This window comes from Tenrec ecaudatus, chromosome X (genome assembly GCF_050624435.1).
Source record: "Tenrec ecaudatus isolate mTenEca1 chromosome X, mTenEca1.hap1, whole genome shotgun sequence".
Taxonomy (NCBI): domain Eukaryota; kingdom Metazoa; phylum Chordata; class Mammalia; order Afrosoricida; family Tenrecidae; genus Tenrec; species Tenrec ecaudatus.
This window is the reverse complement of record NC_134548.1, coordinates 4,322,869-4,333,552: the sequence shown is the minus strand read 5'-3', so window position 1 is coordinate 4,333,552 and position 10,684 is coordinate 4,322,869. Positions and strand designations below refer to the sequence as shown.

The 10,684-nt window shown below is 67.2% G+C and overlaps 1 protein-coding gene across 1 annotated transcript in view; it reads left to right on the top strand.

Moving 5' to 3' along the window:
- LOC142433141 (anosmin-1-like) overlaps positions 1-2,255 on the top strand; it is a 50,240-nt gene extending 47,985 nt beyond the window's left edge. Inside the window, exons 14-15 of the mRNA XM_075538278.1 lie at positions 226-364; positions 1,459-2,255. Coding sequence (XP_075394393.1) covers positions 226-364; positions 1,459-1,520 — 201 coding nt within the window. The 3' untranslated portion in view covers positions 1,521-2,255. The remainder of the gene's footprint in view (positions 1-225; positions 365-1,458) is intronic.
- The last annotated feature ends 8,429 nt before the right edge of the window (positions 2,256-10,684 follow it).

Here is a 10,684-nt window from a genome sequence, read left to right as displayed (position 1 = left end):
CCCGCTGCACACCCAACTCTGGCTCCTCTGGGCTCGGCGCGGAGCAGCTGAGAGGAAGGGTCAGGCCAGCAGCCAGCGAGGAGCTCTGCGGGGCTCAGCTGCGCTTGCACCACAGCCAGGCGGGCGCTGGGCGGGCACTGCCGTGGGGGCTGCTGCCACCCCGGGCCCGGCTGGGCGCCCCTTTCAAGGGCCAGTGATGGGCATCTCACGCCTCTGCCTCCGCAGGGTCATCCTGTGCTGACCCTGCCCAACCTGCGGCCGTCCACGCTGTACCGGCTGGAGGTGCAGGCGCTGACTGAAGCCGGCGAGGGGCCTGGCGCCATCAGGACCTTCCGGACCCCCGAGCTCCCGCCGGCCGCCCACAGTGAGTGCCAGGAGCCACAGAGCCCCGAGGGGGGAGGCAGGGCCGACACTGGGCCCACCTTGAGGTGCAGGGGCTGGTCTCCCGTGGGTGCAGGGGCTGGTCTCCCGTGGGTGCAGGGGGCTGGTCTCCCCTGGGTGCAGGGGGCTGGTCTCCTGTGGGTGCAGGGGGCTGGTCTCCCCTGGGTGCAGGGGGCTGGTCTCCCGTGGGTGCAGGGGGCTGGTCTCCCATGGGTCCCAGGTGCAGGGGGCTGGTCTCCCATGGGTGCAGGGGGCTGGTCTCCCATGGGTCCCAGGTGCAGGGGGCTGGTCTCCCGTGGCTGCAGGGGGCTGGTCTCCCGTGGGTGCAGGGGGCTGGTCTCCCCTGGGTGCAGGGGGCTGGTCTCCCGTGGGTGCAGGGGGCTGGTCTCCCGTGGGCCCCAGGTGCAGGGGGCTGGTCTCCCGTGGGTCCCAGGTGCAGGGGGCTGATCTCCCGTGGGTGCAGGGGGCTGGTCTCCCGTGGGTGCAGGGGGCTGGTCTCCCGTGGGTGCAGGGGGCTGGTCTCCCGTGGGTGCAGGGGGCTGATCTCCCGTGGGTGCAGGGGGCTGGTCTCCCGTGGGTGCAGGGGGCTGGTCTCCCGTGGGTGCAGGGGGCTGGTCTCCCGTGGGCCCCAGGTGCAGGGGGCTGGTCTCCCGTGGGTGCAGGGGGCTGGTCTCCCGTGGGTGCAGGGGCTGGTCTCCCATGGGTCCCAGGTGCAGGGGGCTGGTCTCCCATGGGTGCAGGGGGCTGGTCTCCCGTGGGTGCAGGGGGCTGGTCTCCCGTGGGTGCAGGGGGCTGGTCTCCCGTGGGTGCAGGGGCTGGTCTCCCGTGGGTGCAGGGGGCTAGTTTCCCCTGGGTCCCAGGTGCAGGGGGCTGGTCTCCCGTGGGTGCAGGGGGCTGGTCTCCCCTGGGTGCAGGGGGCTGGTCTCCCGTGGGTGCAGGGGGCTGGTCTCCCGTGGGTCCCAGGTGCAGGGGGCTGGTCTCCCGTGGGCCCCAGGGGCAGCGGGCGTGGTCCGGCTGCGTGTGTGCCGGCAGGGTGCATGCCTGGCCGTGACGCCGGTGCGTCCTCTCCCTTCTCAGGGACCCGCCTGGAGCCCCATCCCCGGCATCACCACAAGCCTCCACCTGCCGGCAGACACTGAGCCGTGAGCCGTGCTGGCCGCTGCCAGGGGCCGGTGGACGCGGGGCAGACGCCGCAGGCCCTCCTGCGGGCTCCTGTCCACCAGGCCGCCTGGACGCGCCGTGGACAGCAGCCTCCGGCAGGCTCGAGACGCCCCCGTGCCTCTCCGCCGGCCCTTGGCCCCGCGGTCCCGTCGGGAGAAAGCCTGCCCGGGCCGGGGGCTGACAGCTGCCCACGCGTGACGCCAGGGCCCCCGGACAGAGGCTGGGCGCGGGAGAGTCCACCCCCAGACGGCGCTGGGCAAAGGGGCCCGTCCGTCAGGAGGAGCCGGGGCGTGGCCGGGGGGCGTCTGCCTCGGGGAGGTCAAAGGCCTGGCCGTGCCCACAGGAGCCTCGTGTTAAAGCCGCGTCCTGGCGCCTCGAGGCCGGCCTCGCACCCCGCGGGTCCTCCGAGCAGGGTGACCGAGACGCCCCTGGCCGTCCGGCGAGCTGCCCGAGGCCCGAGGCCGGGCCCCAGCAGGGCGGGCATCGCCAGGGGCCCCGTGGGCAGAGCCTCGTGCCCCCGGCACGGGCAGACGCGGGGCTGGTGGAGGACGTGGGCTGCGGCCCCAGGTGTTTGCGGTCCAGGAGGAGCCGGCGCCTCGGCTGGCGTGCGGCTTAGAAGTGACCTGGTTCATCCTGACCGTGATGAGCAGTGTGTCACCGCGAGGACGGCTGACCAGCCTGGTACGCCCTGCGGTGTCCATGGCCCTCGCGGCGGAGGCTCCGTAATAAAGTCCCCCGGCCGCCCACCGCCTGGCGTCCTGCCTTCCCGCGCGGACGGGCCCCTCACAGTGAGGCCTGGGCGTCCCCTTCCCAGAGGCCTTTCCCCTGGACGCTAGCGGGGCGAGGGGGGCGGCCCGGGGAGTGGACGGCGCTCTCTGGCCAGCACTTCAACAGGAGGGCCGTCCAGCCCTGGGTCCCTGACGGACGCTGACCACCAGCCAACACATGCTGGACCCTGAGGGACCCGCTCCCTGATTCCTCCCACACAAGAGCCCCAAGTCCGGCCGGCTCACGGGGCCTCGGCCGGGAATGGGGGCCGGGGACCTGGCCGAGGGCCGTCTCGCTGGACGCTGGGCCGCGGGTCCACGTCTGGCCGTCGGGGAGACTCGCTTGGTTCTCACTGGACACTTTGGGTCGAGGCCCAGCTGCTGATCAGAGGCTGATCCAGGGGCTTCCAGAAGCCGCCCGGAGAGGCCCGTGTGCGTGTGCGTGCGTGTGCGTGCGTGTGCATGTGCGTGCATGTACGTGCGTGTGTGCATACAGTGGGCGAGGGCTAGCTGGGCGCCACAGGGGCCCGTGACAGTTGGGCCCTGGCTCCCCACGTCCCGGTCTGGTCTCTCCGTGAGGCTGACAGCTGGGCGCAGAGCGGAGACTGATGTCCGCAGCAGCACCCCGGGGTGCTCACCGCCAAAGGTCTCCTGAGCCTTCCTGCACTGCTGCCGCCGCCCATCAAGCTCCCAGCCGGTTTCCAGGGGGAAATCCGAGCACGGCAGCCGTGTAGCCGGCGGCAAACCAGGTTTGCACCATCACCGCGACCGCGCCAAACAAAGCACACAAACCTCTTTGCTTTATTTACGTTTGAGACGAGTGGACACCAGCACGTGGCCATTGGGTTGATTCCGAAAAGTGACTTCCTGGGAGTCCGCACGTCTCTCCCGGTGCCTCCTGACCCGGTTTGAGAATGCGCACACACAGACACATTCACACACACATGCACGCGCACACGCACATACATGCACACACATGCACGTGCACATGCACACACTGAGCTTCGGCTCCGCAGCCTCGCGCACACGGAGCAGCCCTGCGCCCCGAGGCCTCTCTGGCCTCCTCGGGAACAGCATCCGTGTGGCTCCGCGCTTCCGGAATCCAGAGCACAAGCCCGTGAGGTCGGGCAACCTCTGACCCGGAGACCAGGCCGGGGAGGAGCCACTGAGACCATGGATGGATGGATAGATAGACAGACAGATAGATACATGGATAGATAGATGATAGATAGACTGGATAGATAGATAGATAGATAGATAGATAGATAGATAGATAGATAGATAGATAGATAGATAGATAGACGATAGATAGATAGATAGATAGATAGATAGATAGATAGATAGATAGATAGATGATAGATAGATAGATAGGGATAGATAGATAGATGATAGATAGATAGATAGATGATAGATAGATAGATAGGGATAGATAGATGATAGATAGATAGATAGATAGATAGATAGATAGACGATAGATAGATAGATAGATAGATAGACGATAGATAGATAGATAGATAGATAGATAGACGATAGATAGATAGATAGATAGATAGATAGATAGATAGACGATAGATAGATAGATAGATAGATAGATAGATAGATAGATAGGTAGATGATAGGTAGATGATAGATAGATAGATAGATAGATAGATAGATAGATAGATAGACGATAGATAGATAGATAGATAGATAGATAGATAGATAGATAGATAGATAGATAGATAGGGATAGATAGATAGATGGATAGAAAGATAGATAGGTAGATAGATAGATGATACATACATAGATAGACGGATAGACAGATGGATAGATCTCTCCCGCTCGCGCCTCTCTATCAGCTCCCAACGGCCCTGAGCTCAACATGGGAGGACACGCGTGTGCAGATGCACGCACATACGTGTGTCACCGCCCCGTGCTTCCCGTCCGGCTGGCTCCTCTTTAGAGCCGAGTGGTGGCGGCGGATCTGGTTTCACGGCAAACAGCACGTTTGGGCTCCGCACCCCCCCCCCCCCCCGCTGAGGCTCAATTGCTTCCCGACGCCGACACCCAGCCCGACGCGGCGAAGTGGGAGCCGGAGGGGCCGCGTGGCCGGGTTCCTGCCGGGACGGGGCTCGCGCAGCAGATTCTCGGCTTCCCAACGGGTTTGCATGGGATCCGGCTGCCCCGTGAAACGGGCGCTCCTCCTGAGCTCCACACAGGGTCGCCGACATGTGTGCCGGCTCGGCCGGGCCGCCTCCCTTCGGCGTGGCTGTCAGGTTCCTCCAGCCGTCCGTCCGTCCGTCCCTTTGCGCCCCGACGCGGGGCCGGGAGGGGGAGACCTGGCGCTGAGCAGGGGTTGCCCAGCCAGCCGCTGCCCTTCAGGGTCGGAGCCGGCCATGGCAGGAGCGTGTGCCGTTCACGGCCCTGCAGCTCAGCCCGTCTGCGGTGCCCATGCCGCTCGGCACAGCGCAAGCTCCGTGTCTGCAGGGCAGGCGCCCTCGGATCCGCAGTCTCACCCCCGCCGGCCCCCCCAGGCCAGCACGGGCCTGTGGCTCCAACACGGGCCCCGACAGTCATGCCCGTCTGCACCAGCACACGCGTGACGGAGGCATGTGCCGGGGGGGGCAGCTCTGCCTGGACCTGGGCCTGCAGGGGGGTCACGCCTCCACGCTGCAGGGGGGCCAGACGCGCAGCCCGGCGGGCGGGGAGCAGGAGTTCTGTCTGCGAGATTCGCCCACTGGGCACCGACACTGGCATCGGCCCCGCAGGACGGGACTCTCCCGTGTTCCCAGAAACAGCCGCACCCATCACCTTCCTGCTCCCCCGCTGTGGTCCCCCCTCCTCCCCATGGGACCCCCCTGTTCCCCCTTCTCCCCATGGGACTCCCCTGGTCCCCCCTTCTCCCCAGGGGACCCCTCTGGTCCCCGTTCTCCCCAGGGGACCCCTCTGGTCCATTCTCCCCATGGGACCCCTCTGGTCCCCCCTCCTCCCCATGGGACCCCTGGTCCCTTCTCCCCAGGGGACCCCACTGTCCCCATTCTCCCCAGGGGACCCCTCTGTCCCCCCTTCTCCCCCCTTCTCCCCATGTGGAATGCTCACTCCCAGCCGGCGAGTCTCAGCAGGGGGTGGGCATGTCCCGGGCAGCACTGGACCACACTGGGGTGGGTCCCCCGGTGGGTCCCCCTGCATCTTCTGGGGGGAGACCTGGGGTGCTGCTCCACACTCCGCAGTGCCTATGATGCCCCCCCCCCCACAGCGACTGCTCACGACACACCGCCCGGTCTCTGGCCCACCGTCCCCCTCGACGGACGGCTCCCCGGCTCCGACCAGTTCACAGCCCAGCACCGGCCGGTCACCGACGCGCCCCTGTCCCCCAAGCTCCCCCAACAGGGGCCGTGGGGGAGGCCCTGTCCTCCCTGCTGTGAGGCCGGCGGAGGGCGCGCATGGGGTTCTGCACATCAGCCCCGTGTGGGCTTCGTCGCTGCTGTCCGTGGCTGCGGCCAAGTCGCGGGGGGCCCTGTGGAAGGAGGCGTCCACGGGTGGGTGGGACACCCCACTAGCTGAACACAGTCAGCAGTTTCACAAACACATCGCAAGCCACGCAAGGGCCCCTCGCCCCAAAGAGCGTCCTGTCGCCGGGTCCTGGGGGGCCAAGGGGGGGGCTTGTTTACGTCATCCTGCCGGGGCCCCGGTGCTTTCTGGGGGAGCGGATTCCAGGAACGGGGCGCCGGGCCAGGAGGAGGCAGAGCCGCCCCCGTTGTCCGACAGCAAGGCAGAGCCAAGCCGCCCTGGGAGACCGGGTCCCCCTGGACGCAGCAGGGGGGCTACCACACTGCCCCCCACCCCCGGGGAGCCCCCGACCCCGGGCGGCCCTGCAGGGCGCGGAGGACTGGCCCCGGGCATCCCGTCTGTCTGTGCCCCCTGGCCGTTGGCCGCCCTCTGCTCCCACAGCAGCGCCCCCGCTCCGCTCAGAGCCGGGCATCACCCCCACCCGCTGCCTCTCAGCGCCCGGGCGTGGTCCAGCCGCCCATCGGGTCACGGACGGACGGGCGTCACCAGATCTGTCTCTGGCCAACCCACGGGCAGGTGCCCTGCAGGAAGGAAGGCCAGGCTGGCCCAGGGCCGGGCACTCGCAGCCCCGTCGCTCCCAACTCAGGCCCTGGGGAGGCCGGGCGCCCAGTCCCGCGAGTGCTGGGCGGGCGACGGGCAGCTCAGAGGCCTCGCGGTTTGCTGTGGGCACCACACGGCCCCCAGGTCTCCTGTGGCCAGCCGGGGTCGGCGTGGGCAGCGAGTGGCCCCACAGCAAGGCGCCTGGTGTGGGTCTCTGGCTGCAAGGAGGGTGGGGTCTCTCCAGCCCCCCCCGGCCCCCCTCAATCGCCCGCCTGCCTGGACAGGCCCGCTGCTCACACCCTGCCCGGAGCTCAGGGCTGCCAGAGACACAGACGGAGAGAGACAGAGAGACCGGGGGAGTGGACTCTGCACACGGCTGAGGGGGCCGGGCGGCTGCCTCGGCAGCGCGGTTTCGCGGGGCGTCTGCTGCCGGGCAGGGAGGGGCTGGCGGAGGCGCTCCAGCAGCCAGAGGGGCGGGATGTCCAGGGAGGCCCAGGAGGAGGCCGTCAGCTGACGGGGGGGCCTCGACGCCCAGGGGCCCGGGGACAGGCCGGGCATGACCCAGAGGGTCCCCGCTGCTGACCTGGCAGAAGCGGCCTTGCCCATCGGCCTCCCGCGGCGCGGTCCAGGGGGGCTGGGGCCTCGGCAGCCGTGCTGAATGCGAGCGGTGGCAGTTTCCGCGCTCTCCCTGCGTGGACAGAGGCAGCAGGACGTGGCCCAGGGATGCGTGGGGCTCAGTGTCCGTCTGGGTCCATCAGAGAAACAGACCCACAGAAACGCATGTATCAGAGAGAGTTTTATATCAAGGGCAAGTGCACGTCAAGAAAACATCCGACCCAGTGCTGCCCACGCCCACAGGTCCATCATTGACCCACACAGTCCCCCCCACTCACAGACACACACAGTGACGCCGACGCGCCTGCTATCAGTGGACAGGGCCCAGGGAAGGCCGGAGGGCCTGCTATCAGTGGACAGGGCCCCGGGAAGGCCGGAGGGCCTGCAATCAGTGGACAGGGCCCAGGGAAGGCCTGAGGGCCTGCTATCAGTGGACAGGGCCCAGGGAAGGACCGAGGGCCTGCTATCAGTGGACAGGGCCCAGGGAAGGCCTGAGGGCCTGCTATCAGTGGGCAGGGCCCAGGGAAGGCCAGCGAGCCGGCTATCAGTGGACAGGGCTCCGGGAAGGCCTGAGGGCCTGCTATCAGTGGACAGGGCCCTGGGAAGGCCCAAGCGCCTGCTCTAAGTGGACAGGGCTCTGGGAGGGCCCGAGGGCCTGCTGTCAGTGGACATGGCGCTGGGAAGGCCTGAGGGCCTGCTATCAGTGGACAGGGCCCCGGGAAGGCCAGCGGGCCTGATATCAGTGGACAGGGCCCCAGGAAGGCCGGCGGGCCTGCTATCAGTGGACAGGGCCCAGGGAAGACCTGAGGGCCTGCTATCAGTGGACAGTGTCCTGGGAAGGCCCGAGGGCCTGCTATCAGTGGACAGTGTCCTGGGAAGGCCCGAGGGCCTGCTATCAGTGGACAGGGTCCCAGGAAGGCCGGCGGGCCAGCTATCAGTGGACAGGGCCCAGGGAAGGCCTGAAATCAGTGGACAGTGCCCTGGGAAGGCCCGAGGGCCAGCTATCAGTGGACAGGGCCCCAGGAAGGCCGGCGGGCCAGCTATCAGTGGACAGGGCACTGGGAAGGCCCGAGTGCCTGATATAAGTGGACAGGGCCCTGGGAAGGCTGGAGGCCCTGCTATCAGTGGACAGGGCCCAGCGAATGCCCGAGGGCCTGCTCTAAGTGGACAGGGCCCTGGGAAGGCCTGAGGGCCTGCTATCAGTGGACAGGGCCCAGGGAAGGCACGAGGGCCTGCTATCAGTGGACAGGGCACTGGGAAGGCCTGAGGCCCTGCTATCAGTGGACAGGGCCCAGCGAATGCCCGAGGGCCTGCTATCAGTGGACAGGGCCCAGGGAAGGCACGAGGGCCTACTATCAGTGGACAGCGCCCTGGGAAGGCCTGAGGCCCTGCTATCAGTGGACAGGGCCCAGGGAAGGCCAGCGAGCCGGCTATCAGTGGACAGGGCCCAGGGAAGGCCTGAGGGCCTGCTATCAGTGGACAGGGCCCAGGGAAGGCCCGAGGGCCTGCTATCAGTGGACAGCGCCCCAGGAAGGCCCCAGGGCCTACTATCAGTGGACAGGGCCCAGGGAAGGCCAGCGAGCCGGCTATCAGTGGACAAGGCCCTGGGAAGGCCAGCGAGCCGGCTATCAGTGGACAAGGCCCTGGGAAGGCCGGCGGGCCTGCTATCAGTGGACAGGGCCCAGGGAGGGTCCAGGGACAAGAGAGCGACGGCTGGTCAGCAGTGGGCTCCAGCAGGCCGCAGGGCCGGGCTGGCTGAGGACCGGGCGGTGCTCTGTCCTGCTGGGGGGGGCGGACGGTCACTCTGCGTCGGAGTGTCCACCTCGGGTGGACGTCAGCTGCTGTGTCCTCGCTGACACGGACATCCCCCCCCGGGGGGCACATATGTCCACCGAGTCAGCACCGACTTCTTGGCAGCAAACCACCACAGCCCCGAGCACCGTCCGTCTGTCCGTCTGTCGGCATCCGTCCGTCTGTCCGTCTGACCCCTCGCGCCCTGGACCGGCCGTCCTCACCCTGGGGGTCGAGTCCCCTTTGGGGGTCGCAGGACCCTTCCCCGGGGTCACCCCGGCTCGTCACGGCGGCAAGATGTCCGCGGTGATGTGGCATCGAGGTTCCTTCCGGCGGGGGGTCAGCACCCCACGAGGAGCCGCGTGCAGCGGCTGCGGGACCGCGGGTGTAGACGGAGACGGTTTCCACACTCGGTCCGTGGCAGAAGTGGGGTGTTTTCCCGGAAGCCGCCGTGAGTTCCTGGAAGCGGGCTCGCGGACCTGCCCTGGACGCGCTGGCAGCAGCCGGGGTTCCAGCACAGCCCCCCGGTCCCCCCTGAAGCCCCTGCTTCCCTGGGACTCGCTTCCTGTCCGGAAATGGAAGTCGGGGGGCTCCTTGGCCTGGGGGCCGTCCGGGGTGCTCTCAACGGTCTTCACCCCGACTCCAGGGCACCCACCCTCCTCTAGTCGGCCGCGGTCAGCGGTCAGCGCCCATCGCCCGCAGGCCTGGCAGGTGACCGGCCGCCCCTCGGTCTCGGTGCAAGTTCCGTGTGAGGTCTTCGCGCTCCCAGCAGATGATGTAAGGAGCTGTATGCAAATGAGGTGTCTGTGGCCCACCAATGGGACGGGGCAGCCTGCTGGTCATGCAAATTAGGCGCGTGGCACTACAATGGGAGCGGGGCCATGCAAATCAGGTGTCTGGATCCCCTCGACGGGATTGGTTGGTTTGCCGTCCAATCGAGGGCGAGAACGGGCTGTCCCAGCCGCGCCTCCTTGCCGCCCAGAATAGACATGAGCGCGCCCTGGCCTTTCGGGCTCAGAACTCCTGACCCAGAGACAGGAGGGGGTCGCCCTGCAGGCTCGCAGCCACAGGCTGCAGGGCTGAGGGCGGAGGGCGTGGAAGGCCAACCGTCAGGGGCGCGGCCCGGCTGCGGGCACGGCCGCGAAGCTGCCCCGAGAGGACTGTATCCTGACCACCCCCCCCTGCTCCTCGGCGGTTCTGGAACCCTGCGTCCACTCGAGAGGATTCGGAGAGAAGGGGCGGAGTCAAGCCTGTCCATCAGGGCTGTCAATAGCCAATGAGGCCTCTGTGTGGGCGTGGCCTGTAAAGGTAAACCAGGGAGGCCTCTGTGTGGGCGTGGCCTGTAAAGATAAACCAGTGAGGCCTCTGTGTGGGCGTGGCCTGTAAAGATCTAACCTATAAGGCCTCTGTGTGGGCGTGGCCTGTAAAGATCTAACCTATAAGGCCTCTGTGTGGGCTGGCCTGTAAAGATCTAACCTATAAGGCCTCTGTGTGGGCGTGGCCTGTAAAGATATAGCCAATGTGGCCTCTGTGTGGGCGTGGCCTGTAAAGATGTAACCAGCAAGGCCTCTGTGTGGGCGTGGCCTGTAAAATGAAACCAGTGAGGCCTCTGCATGGGCGTGGCCTGTAAAGATATAGCCAATGCGGCCTCTGTGGGGGCGTGGCCTGTAAAGATCTAGCCAACGATGCCTCTGTGGGGGCGTGGCCTGTAAAGATCTAGCCAATGAGCCCTCTGTGTGGGCGTGGCGCGGTCTGCCCACAGCGGCTTGTTTCCTAAAACCGGAGTGGGGACGGGTTCCCTGCTGGTTGTGTCCGGCCCGGCTGCCCCAGCCCTGCCCCTCGGAGAGGCCGGACGCTGCCGTCTTCGTCAGATGGACACG